At 37.8% G+C, this 22,222-nt stretch overlaps 1 protein-coding gene across 1 annotated transcript in view; it reads left to right on the top strand.

Moving 5' to 3' along the window:
- The window catches only part of TENM3 (teneurin transmembrane protein 3), a 444,789-nt gene that overhangs the window by 288,384 nt on the left and 134,183 nt on the right, over positions 1–22,222 (top strand). Inside the window, exon 5 of the mRNA XM_021694125.1 lies at positions 19,946–20,068. Within this exon, the coding sequence (XP_021549800.1) occupies positions 19,946–20,068 (123 nt within the window). The remainder of the gene's footprint in view (positions 1–19,945; positions 20,069–22,222) is intronic.

Consider the following 22,222-nt stretch of genomic DNA (forward strand, 5'->3'; position numbering starts at 1 on the left):
CTAGGAATCACCTGGGGATCTTTTTTTTTTTTTTTTTTTAAAGATTTTATTTACTTATTTGACAGAGAGAGACACAGCGAGAGAGGCAACACAAGCAGGGGGAGCGGGAGAGGGAGAAGCAGGCTTCCCGCCGAGCAGGGAGCCCGACGCGGGGCTCGATCCCAGGACCCTGGGATCATGACCTGAGCCGAAGGCAGACGCTTAACGACTGAGCCACCCAGGTGCCCCACCTGGGGATCTTTTTAAAATGCATATCATGACTCAGCAGAACAAAAGAGTATGTGTTTTTTTAAAGGGGGGGAGCAGAAGGAGAGGGAAAGAATCCTAAGCAGCCTCCAGCCCGGGCCTCAACACAGGGCTCGATCTCACAACCCTGAGATCATGACCTGAGCCGAAATCAAGAATCGGACACTTAACCAACTGAGCCACCCAGGTGCCCCGAAGGGTCTGTATTTCAAACGGGCTCTCAGGTGATGCTGCTGTGGTCCATAGACCACACTTTCAGTAGCAAGGCCATGGGCCAGCACTGTCAACTGTTCTGTTTGATGATGGAAACATTCTGTTTCTGTCCTGTCCAATTCAGTAGCCACTAGGCACATTGACTATTGAGCACTTGAGATATGGCTAGTGAACTAAAGAACTGGAGTCTAAATTTTATTGTTGATTAGTTGAAACTCAAGCAGCCACGTGTGGCTAATGGCTACCATTTTGACAGCATAAGTATAGACCAGCTGTTAGAAGACTAGCCTAGGTAGGAGATCATGAAGCCCTGTTGGGATAGAGGAGTGAGCAGAATTGAGAAGGTACAGCTGATACATAATAGAATAGATGGGCCATGAGTGATCACACCCCAATTTTAAAAATCAAATGTTCTAAGCATGTACACATGGCAGACTTCTTTTCAGCAGAGTCCCATTATGATTTTCTTTAGATGAATGACTCCCAATTAAAATCCTCCTTTAATGCATTACTCTTCAAGTTGGTGTATCTTTACACAATGAAAGTTCTGCTGAACACAAAAGTGAAGCTCAATGATAATACTTAGTGATACAGACCTATCAAAAAAATACCTGCCACTTTTTCTGGGCCTGAATTTACTCATTCTTCTTTTTTTCTGTTGTAAAATTAGAAAATTATAAAGATGGGCAGATATCCAGCAGTTGCTCACCAAAGAATGGATAAAAAAGGGATGATCTGTTGGTTACTTTTGCTTCTGTGCACAGTTACGGAATGAGTAAGAACCTTGATTATTCTTTACTCACAGAACACTCTTTTTCCTGGGTGGGAGCTAACCTGAAATTTTGATGTTGCACACACAGAAAATGCCCAGAAATCTTATCATAAATCATAAACATTATTGAAACATTATTAAGTCAAAATAAATGTTGGAATAATGATGCTAACACCATTTAAAACTACAACAAAATCAAGTCAAACTTCCAGTGACACCATGAGGGACATTTAGCCTCATTAACATTTCTGTATACTTTTAGGCAGAGTCTGAAAATTCAAATAATTTCCCAGGTAGAGTAGCATCAGAAGTATTTGCACATGTTCTTTAAATTTCAGGAACATGAGAGAAAACAAAAATCTTAACAAATTATATTTTGCTAACATATTTTCTCAATTTTTGGCCCAGTTTATCCCAACAAATAATTCCTTGGACGACAGTTGTTTTTTTTTTTTTAATATAACAGCTTTATTGAGATATAATTCACATATCACACAACTTACCCATTGAAAGTATACGATTCAGTATTTGCAGTTTGCAGCCGTCACCACACTCAATTTTAGAACATTGCCATCACCTCCAAAAAGGGTACCCTGTTCTATTAACAGTCACTTCCCATTTCCCTCCAAATGCTCCATAGTCTGTCCCCCCCAACCCCCCAAAAATAACTTTTAAGGGACTGGTTTGTCAGCTCATTTCCTAATAACAAGAAATAACTCAGCATTGTTTTTCTTCTGGACTCCTGACATTTGCTGCTAAGCAAAGAACTACTTGCATTTTCAGTATTCCTTTTCGGTTAAAAAATACATGTTAGTTATTTATTTCCTCTGAACAGCTGCTACCAACCGATTCCTAAAATAGATGTTGTCACATGTCTGCTAAAAAGGCTGTTTAACAACATAAGCATTCCCTAGATCTAGCAAAACATAACCTGTCGAATTTAGGTTCATTGCAGTTATGATTCCATGGCAGTTATCTGTCCTACTTCTGTGTCGATTTGCATTTTATGAACATTTTTACCTCTCTGTGTACCTTGAAATTGATTATGGTCCTAGCTGTATACATGCAACTCGGGGTCAGAGGGAAAACACGCCAGCCTTTTATGCTTCATGAAAAATCAACCATTTAAATATATATGGCAAAATAAAATGTGTTGGGACATTCTTTTTTCCTTTTTGACATGTCTTCGTAATAAAAGTCCTGTTTTATTAGGTGATAGAACACAGCCAAGCAATGAATTACATACCATTTTTCACTATGGCTTCTTCCCCTAACTCCTGGTTGCATTACATTCAGAAAATGCATTTGCCTGAGATGGAATGCTAGCTTTTTAATAATACTAATGTGATTTCATCACACTGGAGAAAAAATATGTTGCCTATATTTTAGAGGATTGAAACGTATAAACTAAAAATTTTAAATCAGTATATCAATATTTTATTTTATCCTTGGCCACATGAAATTAGGACATATTTAAGCCTGATTCAGCGTGGAATGCAGGATTAGAATGGAACAGTTTACCTCTAGAAGAGGAGGAAAATAGTAATACGATAAAGCATACTACCACAGCACTCTGAAGTGAGTCTGTAAATTCGAAAAAGAAAAAAATCTACTAAGAACCCATTCTAGATAGTTGTATTATTTTTTTCCTTATTGAGGACAGCACTTTGTATGAGTGAAATTGTGTTTTCATATATATGTGTGTGTGTATGTGTGTTTGTGTGTGTATATATGTGTCGTATGTATATATATATATACACACACACATATATATCCCTCCAGCATCCACAGAAAGTTTAGCTCTTGTCATATTTGCACTCTATCCTGACTTTCAGTATAAACTGTAGAAATTTATAGAAAATATTAGTTTTCTATGTCTGGCATATCATAAAGAAACCTAGTAAAGTTTGAGAGGCCACTTAGAATTTAGTTCCTTTATAGTCAAACCTGTATAATTCATCAGTGACTTCTGAATTGAACCTAAAGTGAGAAAAATGTTGTATACTGCACACTCAACTTTTGGACATAATTTTTTGTTGCCTTTTATTAGCACAACATACAAATGTTCAGTTTTGAGTTTATCCTCATATTGTTTATTACTATCCATAAAAGAGAAATCACCACCAATTTCAAGAAATTAATACAAATGTTGGAAATAAGCTCCTCCTCTCCTCCCCCAAAATAACTTATTTTACTCTTAGCTTGATACGGGATCAGCTAAAGTAAATAATATATGAGAAATACTCTATTTACACAGACTGTTTTTACCATTCAAATATAAAGATCTCCCTGACTTGAAAAACACCCAAGGACAACACCAATAATAAGAGATACCTTTAAACTCCAGTTTCTGCCAGAGATAAATATCTTCTCTGTGAAATATGGTGCTGTTTTCTCTGTTTTAGGCTATCATTTTTATGGAATGTAGCAACATCTCCTGCCTAATGACAAGTGGAAAGCATAATACAATATTTACCATTTCAGCGCTGCATTGCATAAATATTTAATTGGTGTTGAATATGCCATTTGCTTTTACATCAGTGGTACTGAGAGCGGTGTGTTCGGAGAGAAATATCTACATACAGAGGAGTGAAAGGAAAAGTAACTGGCACATATACGATTTTTTATAAACTTGATAGATGGCTAGGAGTTTTAGGAAGGAATTCATCATAAAACCTTTAAGTTCTATTGAATCTATATTCAAACAAAGGTCTCATCCTAGTATAACAGGTAAAATAAAACTCAAATATGTATCCACTCTTTTATTGTTTCTACATACCCTTAGAATGTCTACTGACGCCTCACACCTCGTCTTTCTTCCTTAAAATTGAGGTTCCACTGTTCCTTTGTTAGTGCTTTGTAATGTCACTCTAGAGAAGGAAGTGACCGTCCATCTATCCATCATTCATTCAATGTTTATTTATTGAGACACTGTGAGAGATATAGCAGTGAACAAGATAACACAGCCCTTGCTCTCTTGGAGATTATATTTCAGGGCATGCAAACAGTGAGCATTTAATTGTCATCCTGAGGGCTATTTAAAAAGGAGAAATGTAGGAGACTAGAGACTGCATAAAAAGCAGAACTTACTGAGTTTGAGCATTAGAAAAAGGTTTTCCTGCTAAAGCCTGAATTAAGTAGGATTATGTGTTTGGACAAATGCTGACGTTAGGACAAATTTTAAGTTTGACCACATAAACCTAAATGTGGCCCCAAAAAAATCAATTCTCAGGAGTATTAAAACCAATATATTGTGACATAATAAAGAAAATCTCGATGTGTCTGAGGGGGAAAAAAAGTGATGATATTCATTTGTTTTCTTTGTTGAGTTAGTATAGCGAGGAATCTATCTTGTAGTTAATACCTAGAAGGGGAAAGAAATGTTACTTTGGAAAGTTGGGGCAACTGGATTTAAAATTGTCACAGAAATTTATGGTCTGTTCTGATTTATTATGGTCTTTCTGATTGTCCCCTTCCCTTAATTGTAGATAACAAACATACATACTTTAAGAGTTTTGTTTATCAAGTATGCCCAGAAGATCGTTTTAAAACTGTTAAAAGAAACAGTATCTGAGTTGTTAATAAACATTCCTGAATACTCTATTAATCTGTTCTGAAGAAATTTAAGAAATATATGCTTCTTGTATTTCAGACGTTGCTGGGAACAGAAAATCACGTTGCTCTGCATTTGATAACCAAAGAGCTCAGCATGTCCAATTTCCATTACTGAGTTGCACCTAAAATGCATTACTTTGAGACCCTTCCATTGTGCATTTTAAGCACATACCAAACGGAATCAAAGAACAATTAATAGTTTTATCTAGACCTACTTCTGTATAATACCAAGATGGTTTTTGAGATAATATTCAGTGTTTTTAAAGATAAGAACTTCCAGTCTTTCCTTCACCTGTTGAATGTCCTCACTGGGGACTTATTCAGGTTTCTAGAGACAGAACTAGTGCTCCGTTCCTGGTGGCGGTCTTCATCAGCAGGGCTGCCATGACATTGGCTGGCTCCCTTCCTGGAATTGTCATTTCTCCCTAATACTTGACCTACAGACTGATCTTTCCCTTTCTGCCTTCACTAGTGAGTTTTTTGTCCGCTTCATCACTTTTCGTAGGCCTTCTTGTGCCCCTAGAGAAGAGAAAGCCTTCCACATATTACCGTACATTTGCCAGGGCCGTAGAAGGACATCCAAGGCTACCTTGAAGATCACCGCATTTGATTCTAGAATATGGGGCCCTTCATTCTTTTTTTTTTTTAAAGATTTATTATTGGGGCCCCTGGGTGGCTCAGTCGTTTAAGCATCTGCTGTCGGCTCAGGTCATCATTCCAGGGTCCTGGGATTGAGCCCCCCATCGGGCTCCCTGCTCCATGAGGAGTCTGCTTCTCCCTCTGCCTCTGCCCCTCCCCACTGCTCATTCTCTCTCTCTCTTAAATAAATAAATAAAATCTTTTAAACAAAAGATTATTTATTTATTTGAGAGAGAGCATGCCCGTGTGCACCAATAGGGGAAGGGGTAGAGAGAAAATAACCTTCAAGCAGACCCCCCGCTGAGCATGGAGCCCCAGGCCAGGCTCAGTCCCAGGACCCATGAGATCATGACCTGAGCCAAAACCAAAAGTCCGTCCCTTAACCAACTGAGCCTCCCAAGTACCCCAAGGAGGGGAGGGGGAGCTTCATTCTGAGAAAAAAATGATGCAGGTAGTTTTGCATTTTGCATATTTTAATTTGTTTTTTCATAGGCATTTCCTTGTAATTATGACCAATATCACAGTCAATTTAATTCCATTAAGTTTAGCAATTACTGAATTTCCCTCCTAAACACTGAATTCACAAAGGGAAGACATAGTCTTTACTACGATGATCTCACAATCTTATATGGAAAAATATAATGTCCAATTTACATATCCCATTACAACATATTTTTAGAATACTCTTTATAAGTGCAGAACCTCAAAGCAGTAAGATTTGAGTGTTTTTATTTTATTTTATTTATTTATTTGACAGAGAGAGACACAGCAAGAGAGGGAACACAAGTAGGGGGAGTGGGAGAGGGAGAAGCAGGCTTCCTGCTGAGCAGGGAGCCTGATGTGGGGCTCAATCCCAGGATTCTGGGATCATGACCTGAGCTGAAGACAGACACTTAATGACTGAGCCACCCAGGTGCCCCAAGATTTGAGTTTTGTATCCCACCTCTGTTACTTACTAGCTGTGTAATCTTGAGCAAGGTACTTAACCCTCCATAAACTGGAGTTTCCTCATCAGTGTAGACAGGATTAGTAATAGTACAGCTCTTGGAAATCTTTAATAAAATAATTAATGTGCCTGATAAAATGGAAGTGCTCAATTAGTGTTAGCTGCTATTATTATTCCTTATAACAATCTAGTGATCCTGGAGTCCCGGGATCAAGTCCCGCATCGGGCTCCCTGCTCAGCGGGGAGTCTGCTTCTCCCTCTGACCCTCCTCCCTCTCATGCTCTCTGTCTCTCATTCTCTCTCTCTCAAATAAATAAATAAAATCTTTAAAAAAAAAAAAAAAAAAAAAAAAAAAAAAACAATCTAGTAAATCAAATATTATTATCCACACTTTTTAGAAAGAAAAGTCTTAGGCCCAGAGAATCAGTGGCTTATCCTGTGTTAAAGTCTGAATGTATTTAAACCGGGACCATAATCCAGGTCTTTTTATCTTGAGCCTGGGACTTTTCCCCACTATATCAAGGGCACTGTTTCTCATAAGGATTTCAGAATTTAAAGGTGGTACGTGGACGATAGAATAAATAAGACTGAAGGACAAAATGAGGAATGAACTCCCTTTTGTCTTCTTACCCCATGGTATCTGATTATGTCACAATGAAGGTTTCAGTAGATGTTTGCATGTCATGACCCATCTCTTTCACAAATAAAGAACACTTCTGCTGGCTATCATTTCTATATAGATTTTAATAATGTTGCTTATAGTTTACTCCATTTATTCTTACTGTTGCCTTCTGTTTGTATCAAGAAATGTTGATGTTTTCCTTTAAAGTAGGGCTATAAAATTTTCTTTTAAAATGTATTTAAATTTTTAAGCTCGTCATCTCATGAAAAAAATAAACATATAAATGTAAAAATATATTTAGTTATAAAATAAAAAGACATAGATGGTTCAAATTAAATCATAAAGATGATAAGCACATTTTTTTTTTTTAAACATGTACAGGAATCATTACTGAGGAGACTGAAAATGCTATCGGTCTCTTTCATTGGGCCTATTAATTCATTCTAGATCCTTAATCTTTTCATTAACTACATTTGTAGTTTAAGAACTGAACTACATGATGTAGTTAGTGAGCCCATGTGAGTTACATAGCATTTGTACATAAAACCTAACCCGTATTATTTCAATCATTTCAAATAGTCACAGATTTTACCATTATTTTCTATTTTTAGAGTCAAGAAATTTTTAGATGCTTTTTACTACTTCAGAGAAATTCTTTATGATCTTAGAAAAGAATCACATAGAGAGAGAGAAGCAATGCATGTTTAAAGTGGAAAAGTGGGCCACTTATTTCTAGGAGAGGAGCGTGAGACCACCAAATACAAAAGCAGGTTGGCAGTGTGAGCAGGTATCCTGGGGATCAGAGATGACAACTCCCTTTGTATCTTGCTTTGAAATAGATGTCCACAAGTGCTTCATGAATATCCATTAATAATAGTTAAGTTCATAAGTAAGGAAACCTGCTCTCCACGATGGCCCAGATTAATGGGGGGGGCAGCTGGAAAACTGGCTTCGGAGGATCTGTTTCCACCTGCGTGATGACGCAAGCAGGTCAAGGAAAACTGATAAGATCTGTCAAAGTTACCATCATGTACTAGATACCAGAAGTGGGGAAGCATGGGAGTCCATGCAACAGAACTTGATAAGGGACATGGTGACCCCATTTTTGTTGATGTACGGATGGTGAACAACAAACTGCATGAGCTGGTTGTACCTAGATTCCTGAAGAGTCATTGATTTTGTTTAAAGTTGCCACCTGAGAACCATGCACACACGTGTGCACACGCACACGTTCCCAGATCACATTTTCCCTTTCAAATGTAACCGCTTAGAGAAGTGAACTATTTTGAAGGAGCTGTTTTTCTGGATTTTGCCATATTTTTTTAATTTATTTTTTTATGTTCAATTAGCCAACATATAATAATACATCATTAGTTTTTGATGTAGTGTTCAAGGATTCATTAGTTGCATATAACACCCAGTGTTCATAGCAGAAATGTCCACAATAGCAGCCAAGATGCCCCTTCAACAGATGAGTGGATAAAGAAGATGTGATTCATATATACAGTGGAATATGACTCAGCCATCAGAAAGGATGAATACCCACCATTGCATCGACATGGATGGAACTGGAGGGGATTATGCTAAGTGAAGTAAGTCAAGCAGAGAAAGACAATTATCGTATGGTTTCACTCATATGTGGAGCAAACCATGGATTTTATTTTAATATACCAGTTTTCCTCTAGAAATCTCCATGTCCCTAATAGTTGGATCTTTTAATAATGAAGATCAAAGTGTCTTAAAATTTCAAAGACTTATAATTTTCAGATCTATTCTACTACTTTTTCAAAAAGTCAAAACAAGCCGGGGCACTTGGGTGGCTCAGTCAGTTGAGTGTCCAACTCTTGATTTTGGCTCAGGTCATGATCTCAGGGTTGTGGGATCAAGCCCCATGTAGGGCTCCACGCTCAGCATGGAGTCTCCTTGAGATTCTCTCTCTGCCCCTCCCTCCTGCTCTCTCTCTGTCTCTCTCTCAAATAAATAAATCTTTTTTTAAAAAAGCCAAAACAAGCCAAAGAAAGCTTTATGTTTAAGTAGATTATTAACATACATACACATTTGTCACATAAAAGGAGGAGGTAGCTCTTAAAGCTATTATGGAAGAAAGGAATCCAGATGAAAACTGAGTCAGTACGGCAGGCTTTGAATAATGAGTGGATCCATGGCAAAGCTGCTAATAACTGTCACTAATGAATCTTATGTTACATACATTTTGTGATAACAGCCAAGTCGGTATATTGGCATGTGGGGAATCGTCCACAGATCATGTAAATAATTTCATTGTGTATTTTGAATGTTCTTGAAATTGGTCCTCTTGCCATATTCCTTAATGTTGACAACTGTTACCTCAAAGTTGATTGATAATGACTGGCCCCTTTGGACAGCCTATCATAATGAACACTTTGTTCTTTCCATGAGATTGGAGAGGGAATGCTTCTTTCATTCAGAGAACAGAACCTGGACATGAGAGAAAACTAATGAAACATTAGGAAAACAGCCTGTTTTCAAAGTCCTGACTTAATTCCCTTGGTGACAGACACAGCAGCTTGATTTTCATAAGCCCTGTGAGCTTCAGCATTGGCCATCAGTGGACAGGTAGAATAACTCTCCTCAACGTCATCCTTCAACGTGTGATAACGAACCTACATAGTGAAGAAAGAAAAAGTGCAATGCAATTTAGAAGTGGAATTTTTAATGTACATTTAATTTGCAAAAGAATATGAGTCAGATATTCTAGCAAATCCACATAACTGAATCACTGTCCCGTCAAGACATTTCGATAGCCAAAGTGATTCTACCTTCCCACTAATGCCATACTGTCAAAAAAAGAACAGAAAGGAAAAATACACAGCGTGGATATATAAAATATCAGCAGCCACTCCTTGTCTCCTTTCCCCTCTCCCCCCCAAAACTATTAGTTTACATAAAACCTATGATTTTAGTATGTTGTCTTACAATACTCAGAGAAACTTGCTACCTCAAGTGTTATTAGTGCCTTTGCATATCAAAATATCCTATAGTTAGGATAATCCCCTTCTTCTTAATGACAGCTTGAGTACATATTAATATGAAAGCTTTCCAAAAAAATATCGATTTTAAAATGACCACACTTGGAAAAAATAAAATAAAATAAATAAAATGACCATGTTTGGGCCAGCAAGATATAAACTGTTCGGATAATATTAGACTTGAAAGCTAATAACAAATAACAATGGATTAGAATGCCAAAATATTGCCTCACACACTCCATCAACATGTATATGAACACAGCAGGAAATCCAAAACAAAAGCTAATTTATGGAAAACTATGTATTCCTAATGACAGTTTAGACCAGTAGGGGTCCAAGTTACAAACTGCATCTTTACATGAGATGCTTTCATTTTACATTGAAAACCTGGCTGTATTCTGTAAGCATGTATCAAAGCAAACCATTGTCCTATATTTAAGAGTATTTTTCTTATTTTATTCTGTAAAATCTAATCACTGCACATACGCATCATGTATATTTATGTATTTCTGAAATTGAAACATAAAATGATGAAATTTTGCTTTCGAAACCCAAGATACCGAAGGAATTGTATGCATGAAGTGGTTGTTTGACCCCATGCAATTTTATTTTATTTTCAAATTTTAAAAAAAGGAACAAAAGCATTGCTATTCTAATATGTTGATATCTTATTGATGCCGGGTGTCTTTGCCTCTACTCAGTGATGTAACCTAATATTTATATTTGAAAACATATTGACATACCAAAGAATTTAAATCTGGAAGAGACCTTAGAGATCATTTTGTGCAAGCTCTTTGGATATTTATATAAACGGGAGATCTAAGCCTCAGAGAAGCCCAGTGACTTGCCAAGGTCCCACAGCTAGTTCGAGCCAGAATGGAGAGTGGGACCCAGTTCTCTTTTAATATCGACAAAAGCTCCACAAGACTCCACAGGCAATCTGTGCTGGAAACTGTGCTCTTAACTATAAAAGGTCAGATTCTGATTTTCTTTTCCTGTAACTTCTGATAACATGTTCCTAATGAATCTTTCTCAGGAAAATTATTTTGGGGAAAATGTACCATGGTGGATGTGAGGTGAGTTACAAGACGGGGAGAACTTTAGACCTTCGCTTGCCTCCATGATGAACTGTCAGGGTTTGGGAGGCGGACACAAAACTGCATTGCAGACACTTTCAGGATGATATTTTTTAAGTCCATTTTTTCTTACCACATTCTGGTTCTCATATGATCTCAGATTTTTTTTTTTTTTGGTCTTTGTGAGAATGTTTGCTTGATCTTGTAATATTAAACAGCATTTAGCCAATAATGGCAGGCATGCTAAGAACTGTGTTCCAGGTTGCCAAAACCTTAGAGTGTTACTCTTCAGGGTTCTGGTGGGATAAGATGCATTCGGGTTTCTGATGGCAAGGGTGCTTGCTTCTGTGTTTGCTTCACAACATCCCCTGTAATTTACTCCAAGGTTCTGGCAGATTGCTGGACCCTGTCACCAGCTGTCGCCAGCCCTCCTTCCCATCCATATTTGGCAGTATCTAAGAACACAGGCATGCCGGTAGAAATGATAGTAGCTGTGATAGCAACTTCAGCAGCATGGTCCCCAGAGACAAGATCAAAATTTGGCACCTTTTCCCTCAACACAGAACTAAAAATGGCACTGAACTTGCTACTTGGTGGTATATAATTTTCTTTAATTACACATTTTGCTTTCAAGTGTACCACATGCTGGCTTTTAAGTATCAAACCAACATACATTGGTTAAAAACAATGGCATGCCCCTTTTTTTTCCTATGGGGAAGAGGTGGAATCCTAGAATATCGTGGATTCCTTTGATCTCCATCAGCCTGGAAAGGTAAAAGGAATGTATGCTGTAATTTCTTTCACTGGAATGGTCTTCGAATCGGAAAGAAAATGTCTTCATAGAATTTCACTAGCGTGTTGTCTCAAAATTATCTCAATTAGTGAGGCTTTTTTGCTCAACATTAACTGGAAAAGCCTACAGAAAAAAACTAGGAGGCTTTAGAATGAATTTTTTTAATTATATAAGAAATATTTCATTGTAAACATCTTCAGATTGGTTGAATCCAAGAATACCATGAGACAGCCTAGAAAGCTATAGTCTATAAAGTAGACCATTTGGCTGTTAGTAACATAGTCTGCGATAATGACGGATGGCTTCACATCCATGTGTGTTATTTCTAGAGTTGATACATGATAATTTTCATCATCAACATGGGTGATAGTATTAAAAGTATGCTCATTAAGTTTGTAGATGACAAATGTTAGATATATTACAACTAATTTAAAAGGGTTCTGGGACGCCTGGGTGGCTCAGTTGGTGAAGCGGCTGCCTTCAGCTCAGGTCATGATCCCAGGGTCCTGGGATCGAGTCCCGCATCGGGCTCCTTGCTCAGCAGGGAGCCTGCTTCTCCCTCTGCCTGCCACTCCCCCTGTCCCTGCTCTCTCTCTCGCTCTCTCTCACTCTAGCAAATAAATAAATAAAATATTTTTAAAAATAAAGCTTTCTGACTGGGAATCTTATTGGAAATCGATGTTCTCTTGCCCTGAGAAAAAGGGAGGAATTAGACGAGGTGCCCCCAAGGCTTCTTCTGACTGTTAACAGTCTCAGGGGCCCTGTTAGTCACCCCCTGTTTCTCAGGAACCAGTGCAGCTACAGAGATCCAGGCCTCTAAGATCAACTTTCAGCAAAATATTGAAAAAGCTGAATTATATATTAAACCTTTCCCTTAACTATCCTCTCTTATTTTTTCATAGCTAAAATCCTATCATTTATTCTCTTTCTTCCCAGAGTCCTCTCTCTTTTTCCCCTTGAGGTGCCTGTTTTACCCCCTCAGCGCAAAGATCCATTACTGTTTCTCTTACAACTCCTCGCTCCTCACAACTGCAAAAAGTAAAAAATTTATTCAGACAAAGAGTGGGATTTTTTTTAGGTAAAATACTACAAAATGCTATGGTAGGACAGGGTAGTTATTCATTCCAGGAAGGCCTTGTGAACAAATGTCACTTCAACTGGACTTGGAGGTATTGGTGAGATGTCATCCAAAAGAACTTGGGGGCGGCATCCCAGAGGCCAGGAATGATAGAAGCAAAGGCATGGAAGCAGGGAAATTAAGGCCATGATTTAAATGGTGGACAAGCAAATCTGGCCAGTTCATGGGCCCTGTGATATATTCACACGGTTGTGCAACAGATCTCCAGAATTTTCCATCTTAAAAAACTGAAATTCTACACTTTTTAAACAACTCCCCATTTCCCCTTACCCTGACCCCCTGGTAACCACCATTCTTTCTGCCTCTATGAATGTGAACTACTTTAGATACCCCATATGAGTGGAATCAAAACCATATTTGTCTTTTGGCAGCGGGCTTATTTCACTTAACATCATGTCCTCAGGGTTCATCCATGTTACAGCCTGTGACAAGGCTCCCTTCCTTTTTAAGACTGAGGAATATTCCATTGTGTGTATATATTCTTTATCCATTCTTCTGTTGATGGACATTTGGGTTGCTTTTGCCTCTTGACTGTTATGAATAGTGCTGCTTTGAATTGAACATGGATGTGCAAATTTCTCTTCCAGCGACCCTGCTTTCAGTTCTTTGGCGTGTATATCCAGAAGTGGGATTCTGGGTCATATAGTAGTTCCAGTATTTATTTATTTATTTATTTATTTATTTATTTATTTATTTATTTAGAGGAACCACTATAGTGTTTTCCATAGCAGGTGAACCACTTTACAATCTCATCAACAGTGCACAAGGCTTGCAGTTTCTCCACAACCTCACCAAGACCAGTCATAGTGTTTTGAAACTACAAATCAGTCTGGGAAGGCCATGAGCTGACAGTCATTAACCCAATACATGAATTTGTTTAATCCGATTGCTTTCCGTCTAACCCCCGAGATTTCCACCGAGCAATCCTTTCCTCACTCTCCCCTCTAGCTCCTATCTGATGAAGTCACTTGCCATTCTACACCGGGTATCTTCCCTAGAGGAACACCTGGGAACCTTGTAGAGACGAGCACCTGCAGGGAGGGTGCAGGGAAGGTGAAAATATACATCCTTTAGTTATGCTATGTGTTAGATGGACTACTTTTAAATAAATATTTTAATTTAGAAAAGTGTACAGATCGTAAGTGAACACACCAGTGGAACCACTTCCCAGATAGAAAAATAAAAATATTACTAGCGTTCCAGAAGTCCTCTATGGCCTCTCCCGGTCATTACCTAGCCCCCCTCCCTAGAGGTAATTACTCTGGTGACTTCTCTTCCTACCAGTTAATTTTACCTGCTTTTGAACTTTATGCACATTGCCTTATACAATATTCATGTTTTTTTTGTGACTGGGTTCTCTTGCTCAGCACTATGTTTGTGAGATGTATTCATGCCATTGCACCTGGCAATGCCTCGTTCATTTACGTTGGTCTATAGAGTTCCTTGGTTGACTCTGATGATATGGTATGATATATGATAAACACTATAATTTGTTTATCCTTTTACTGCTGGCGGACATCTGGGTTTCCAGTTTGAGGTGTTTACAAATAATGCTTCTGAGAGCATTCTTGTTCATGCTTTTTGGTGTTATGTAGATATATATTTCTGTTGGATTATGTAAAGAAAATACATTCTAATTCCAAACAAGCAACTTACAAATGATTTTGCAAAATGCAGCCATTTTCAGTGGGTCAACATCTTGTATTTAGAAGCCCATTTCAACAAATGGACAACCTCTGATTATATGTGCTGCTGTCGGAAAAGAAATAAATCAACAATTCGTGTTAAGATTTTTTAAATTTCTTAAAATTTTGATTCAAAACAGTTGCAATTAAAAAGGACAACAGCTCAGTATAGGAAAAGGAATCCTGACATCGGGTCAAGATATCTGGTATCGTGAGTCCTCTTTATACACTAACTTTTTTTAAAAGGCGTTGAGTAAGTCACTAACCTGCTCTCTGCCTGTGTTTCACTCGTACAACAGGAATGATGACTGCTGTCATACACCATTCATTCATTATTAGAAGATAATAGACATCGGGGCACCTGGGTGGCTCAGTCGGTTAAGCGTCCGACTCTTGGTTTCGGCTCAGGTCCTGATCTCAAGGTCCCGAGACCGAGTCTCGCATCAGCCTCTGCACTAGGAGCAGTGTGTGCTTGAGATTCTCTCTCCCTCTCCCCCTTCGACTCGTACTCTCTCTCTCTAAAATAAATAAATCTTTAAAAAAAAAAAAAACAAGTTAATAGACATCAAGGTATTTTTAAAGGTAAAGAACACACTTAAGCAGACATATAATGTTACTGCTGTCATTCACAAATTCCCCTCTTCCTTGGATAACATTTTAGATATGAATCCAGCCCCCACCCCTCATTAAAATCACCCAGAGATACATGGAAATAACAGTATGAAACTATGAAACATGATATCAGAAACAGATTTTTTAAGATTAAATCTACATGAATGCTTTCTATAACTTTAAAATACACACGTATAGGGTTCACATGTAATTTTTAAATTGTTGTTTTAAAGAGTCTTAGAGGGGCGCCTGGGTGGCTCAGTAGGTTGAGCATCCAACTCTTGGTTTTGGCTCAGGTCATGATCTCAGGGTCGTGAGATCTCTGCATCAGGCTCCATGCTCAGTGCAGAGTCTGCTTGTCCCTCTCCTTCTGCTCCTCCTCCAGCTTGCACTCGCTCTCTCGCTCCCTCACTCTCTCTCAAATAAATAAATAAATAAAATCTTAAAAAAAAAAAAAACTACTCTTAGAGTTAACCAAAATAGCCTGTTGTGAATTTTCATCCTTATCATATTACTATAAAATTTTCTTCTACAAAAGAGAATTCAGTAGAGTGGGAAAGTTCTTGTATGGAAGAACCGTGCCTGGATTACACAAATGTTACTTAGAAGAATCTTTGCCCATCCTCTGCCACCCAATACTATCTCTGCCTTCCGTTTTCTAGATCTAGTAGAAAAACCTTATCTAGCCCGTGGCCCTCACTGAAGGTACATTTCACTTCCTTCGGTACAGATTTTCACATTCCTCTGCCCCCTGGGAGAATAGACAGGTGTATTGGGCTAAGCCCTTTGTGATCAGAAGGTCTGGATTGAAGGGCAAGGTCTACTGTTTGCCTGCTTGAAAAGTTAAGCTCCCCCAAAGCCTCAATTTTCTCAGATTTAAAATGAAAAAAAGTAAGTCTTCATGAAGATTAAATGAGATAAAGCAGGTGAAACACTAGCACAACATTTGATATATAATAAGTGCTTAATGAATGTTTTCTCTTAAAAAAAAATACTGCATCGTGATGTCCTAACACCAGCACAAGAACAACATTCCTGCCGGCCGATACTCCTCACCTAAGCTATGTGCCCAGAGGGGTGAGGGACCCCGAAGGGCACAGAGCTCCCAGCCACTCCTGGACACTCTCCCCCCACCCCCCACCCCCAGGTCATGCGTACACCAAGGATCGATTTTCACCAATCATGAGTAGTGGTGCCCCAGGCCTTCCCGTGGGTTCAAATCTTCTTTCCAATTCGGGTATTGAAGAATTGGGCTCATCCTTCTGTATTTACATGTGTATTTTATTTCACTGATTTTCCCTTATTTGTCTGCCAAGACCTTCCCATACAGCACTATTGTGCAAGTGCTCAGAAATCACTCTAGCATTTTTGACTTTTACGAGTTTGCTGCCTCCCTTGGTCTCCCCCTCTCTCATTTTTGGAGTCAGTTTTACTAACGCCCTGTATTTGTAGAAGAATCTCAAGTTATACAGAATGAGTGTCAAGAGCACTGCTAAATACCAAACGCCAAGATTTTCGAAGTACATAATATCCCAAGACCAAACAACTTGTTGGTCTCCGTTTTCAATGCAGTGTTAAACAAGATATAATATTATTTGGTATGGTTCTCATTATACAGCATCTTAAGTAGACTGGAATTTCATTTTATTGAGATTTACTGTAAGAAGAAAATATGTAATAAAGCTATTGCCCATCTGGCAAAAAAAAAATAAAAAAATAAAATAGCTTTCCAAACAGAAACATAACATTACTTTCTAATATTTGACATCTGTGCAGGATCCCATGGATTAGCTCTCTTCTTCAAAGTCTATTAAAACCAATAATATAAGCAAATCTATCATTCAGGAAGACTTTTTATGTTACATAAAAGCTCACAATGATGATAAATTATTTTGTGTAGAAACTTTGACCCTTTTGGAATATTTATCATCGCTATGCTGAAGTATGTCTGTCAAAGCTTTTACTGTATGCAGAACAAGTTCCCATTATTTTATTCAAAAATTGCTGAAATACCTAAAACCTTGAAAAACTGTATGAAGTGATAAATGTTTAGAAAGCTCCTGACATTTTGCCACTCAAACACTATGTAATTTAATGCAAAATGACATATGAAGTTATACCTCCTTACAAGTTGACAATTTGTGAATTCAAGGATTCTACAACCTATATCTTAATCCTTAAAAAAACCAGAGCTTGAAAGGAATTGCTGCCAGATTATAATTTAAGAAGGGGAGTATATACATTTTTAAAAAATATACAGAGATGTAGCTATGTTTGTATCTGTGTTTGCTGTGTTTCTTATTATAGCATAATTTTATATCAGGAGTTGTTAACAAAAGAATGTGAAACGTGTAGAATACCCTCAAACTATTGAATCTTTTTTTTTAAATTTTAATTATATAAAGTACTAGTGGACTTCCACTCAACTGCTTTTCATATACCATTATGCTAATATAGTCATTAATTATTTATTAATATAACACTCTATTCTTGGCCATTTACTTATTTGTTTTATGTTTATTAACTGTTCCCTTAAATTACTATATTTTTATCCACAACAGTGTTTTCTTAGATTTGCAAACATCAGAACATAGATTTCATTTACCTACAGACACTTATTAAGACCTACTAGGTATTGGGCACCAGATAAGGTAAAGGAGGTACAAAAGTGAATGAAAGCGGTCTTGGAAGAGATGCTTAACCCAGTCAGGGAAGGCTACCCCACAAAGTTGGTGTCTGCCATCTGAGCGATGAATGGGTATTTTACAGTGGATGAAGAGCCTTACAGACAGAAGGAACTATTTATTGAGAGGCAGCGTGGTCTGGTCAGGTGACTTCAAAGAGTTCAGTAATCTAGGGGTACCCGGGTGGCTCAGTTGGTTAAGTGTCTGCCTTCAGCTCAGGTTGTGATCCCAGGGTCCTGGGATCGAGCCCCACATCGGGCTCCCTGCTCCATGGGGAGCCTACTTCTCCCTCTGCCTCCCTCCCTCTCTCTCTCTCTCATAAATAAATAAAATCTTTAAAAAAAAATAGTTCAGTAATCTAGAGTCAATAAATAAATGAAGTCCCTATGTACTAAGAACGGTCCTGCTATGTATCAGCTGTCCGTGATATACCCCCGTAGACCTATCCTGTCTAGAAAGTTCACATCAATTAAGTAAGGTAGGTTTAACCAACCTCATTTTTTAAGTAAAACGAATGTTAATAATATTCCATCATTTGTCCAAGGCTAAATCCTAAATTGAAGATTAAACCAAAATCTAACGCCATCTAAAGCCCCTGCTTTTTACCCTGCCAATTTAATTGTATTACTACATATATTACATATTTAATAAGGGCTTGCCTTTTGACAGTGGTAGTCATCACACTATTTCTAACAATACTTCTTGAACACTATGTCTTTGTTCACCTCTCTGGTAAATTCCATATATATATGGTGAAATGTCAAATAATGTCCAAAAAAAATCTTTCGTAATACGGTAATATGATCATCCCTGGGTTTCCCTAGGGGTATTTAGCCTCCTTAGGGATTAATTCTGAAACTGTATTCTGTGGAACACAAATGAAAGTTTAGTTGAGGGTTAGTGGTCAATATCACAGGGGTTATTCTTATAAGTACTTCAAATAAATTAAGAAAAATAATATAAAAATTTTAAGTATATTACATTTATAAATGTATAAAGTCTTATAGTTGTCTATTTTCTAAATATTTCAAATAAAGAAAATTAGTAAACACGTTTACAAAATTTTTATAAATCTCTAAGATTATCATACCCACATCAGAAACTCTACGTGAAATTACCTGACACACAGCGTGTTGCTTCATCTGTGCCGTTGATGAATTGAATGTCATAAACTCATCTTAAATCTAGAATATTCAAATATTACCATATTTTGTGCATATAAATCCCTTCTGATCATTTCATATGCCAGCAGATCTATCTGGGAGACCAGTTGTTACTGTTTACCTTAATCCAAATGAACAGCATCGTGTTTCTTGAGAATCTACAGATGTTGCAACTAAGTATTCCGCCTGTGCAAGTGGCCTGAGCTCAAGCAGGTTTGGCGGATGCTGCTACAGAGCATTCGACCACTTACCTAAATGACAGAGAGGAGTGGAACTCAGACAAAGCAGAGCAAATAATCATTCATTCCTGAGAGCCTCTTGGTACCAATATTGCACAGCTGCATTTGTTTGAGGAACGGTTTCCTTTCTTTTTTTTTTTTTTTTAAGATTTTATTTATTTATTTGAGAGAGAGAGAATGAGAGAGAGCAAGCACATGAGAGGGGGGAGGGTCAGAGGGAGAAGTAGGCTCCCTGCCGAGCAGGGAGCCTGATGCGGGACTCGATCCCGGGACTCCAGGATCATGACCCGAGCCGAAGGCAGTCGCCTAACCGACTGAGCCACCCAGGCGCCCAGGAACGGTTTCCTTTCTAATTTTTATGTGCAATTATCTTTGGTATTTCAGAACATGGAAATTTTCACTTTACATATGAATCTTGTTATAAACATGTTTACCATTTGCTATACTGCCTAAAAACAGCAGACCTTTAAACAACTTGTATTCTTTGCCCCCAGCAATGCATCTCTTTGGCCTCAACTGGCAGTTACAGCAGACTGAAAATGACACATTTGAGAATGGAAAAGTGAATTCTGATACTATGCCGACAAACACTGTATCATTACCTTCTGGCGACAGTGGTAAGAGAAAAAAACTATGGGTCTTGTGTGTTTCTTTTAACATCTCTTTTCCATAAATTTATTTTTATCCATGTCACATCCAGTTATATCTGGGAGAGGGAAAAGATTTTGAAATACGGATGTCATCTTTTAATGAGGGGTTTTTATTCACTTACTTGAAAGATTGGAAGTTCACATTTTTATTATAGGAATAATACGATTTTCTGCCTTCTGATTTGATGGCTAGGCTTTTCCAGCTTTCCCTCCGCAAGTGTGTGTTTTGTCTTATTTTTAGTCTGTAAATAGGCTACACTTCAGTATATCATCTCGTATATTATATCTTGGGTGCATTAAGCTTTTTTCATTCAACTAGCATATGGAGTTGGAATACTATATTAATTTTGTTATAAAAGCTTTCAAATACAAGACACATTAAAGGATTTTAATTTATTGACCTTTCCTCTGCTTGTCCTTTCTGTAAACCTTCAAAAGTTTGCACTTTGGGCTAACAGACCTTCAGATCATTTGGTTCTGAATTAAAAACAGAATTTAAGAAGTTCGAGAATGCTTTCTTTCATTTTTCCATATAAACACCCAGGAAAATGTATATATACATGTGTGTATTTATATTATATGTACTTGTCCATTATTTTGATACGTGTGTTTGTGTGTATTTTGACACTTGGCAATCTCTGACTTTTTGCAAAATGTCATAATACCTTATATCCCAAAGCAACTGGATCAAGATACCTTTTTTTGTCACATAAATATATTGTCTGCCTGTAAGCATTTCCCAAGCTTTTCTTCCCCCTTTGTTTCTTCTTATCTCATGTATTTGTATTCTGCTTTGGCATCAATTATGTCTGTCCTCATGTGGCTAGTTTCTTTGCAAGACTGAAAAGAAGCTACTGTGTATTTATAGATAACATAATATATATTTATTTATATTTATATATATATATATGCTGCCATTTGACACGTCCCCATTCACCATGACTAATGCCTTTATCATTTTTCTGTTCTCTGTTTTCTCATCTTCTGTTTTATTTTAACAACAATACTTTATGGCATTTCTCTTCCTTCTTAGGGAGCCTGAGGAATTTTATAAGTCGTTAGATTTTCATGGTAATAATAAATACCCTTTGCCCCACCCCTGTATGGAGCCTTTTGATAAAAAGCTTCACATGTTCCAAGAAACTATACGTGGTAACGTATTAGTAATGAAAACTGTAGGTGGGGGAAATTGCAATTAAGTAAACAATTGTTTAATTTTTTATACACTGATAACACACAGATGAACTGCTAAATTGCAATTAAGTAAACAATTGTTTAATTTTGTATACACTGATAACACACAGACGAACTGCTTAAGAGTGTTTATTTTGGGTTTCTGTAGATTAAAATGTAGCCTGTCTCTTAAAGCGGATGGTTTCTATGAAAAGAGCCTGATGGCACGTACTAACCACACGTGGAGGGAACTTTTTTTTAGACTCAAGAAATTAGACTAAAAAGAGAAAGGCTTATTGTAGATATGTTTAGTTTTACAACATCCTAACCTTTTATCATGGTTAAGATGAAAATAGAGCGCAGCTAATTAGTTTCACAATACTTAAGCAGCATAATACCAAGAGAGCTGTGGATTGAGAGATGCTCCCACAGCCTCATGCTGGTCCCTGGTATTCTGCCGGGGAGTACCTTCTGTGCTTGAATCGGCAGCATTCCTCAGCTCACATAAACCATGTTCAAATCCTTAGCTTCTTTACCTGTTTACTTTGTAACCTTGGTCAAGGTGCTTTCGTGGTTCAGATCCTGCAAGAAGATTTCAGGACAACCCTGGGATAAACTGGGATCATTTGAAAGAACATCATGGGGGCGCCTGGGTGGCTCAGTCAGTTAAGCATCTGACTTCGGCTCAGGTCATGATCCCGGGGTCCTGGGATTGAGCCCCGCATCGGGGCTTGGTAGAGAGCCTGCTTCTCCCTCTCCCTTTACTGCTCCGCCTGCTTGTACTCTTTCTCTCTCTCTGTCAAATAAATAAAATCTTAAAAAAAGAATATCATGTACATATGGCTTCAGAAATTCTGTGGAGCTAATAGAGTTTTAAACTCTTCTCTATGACTGCAGTAAGAAATCCACATTATGTCAAATCCACAGACCCATGCACATACCCATCTG

This window comes from Neomonachus schauinslandi, chromosome 2, assembly GCF_002201575.2.
Source record: "Neomonachus schauinslandi chromosome 2, ASM220157v2, whole genome shotgun sequence".
NCBI lineage: Eukaryota > Metazoa > Chordata > Mammalia > Carnivora > Phocidae > Neomonachus > Neomonachus schauinslandi.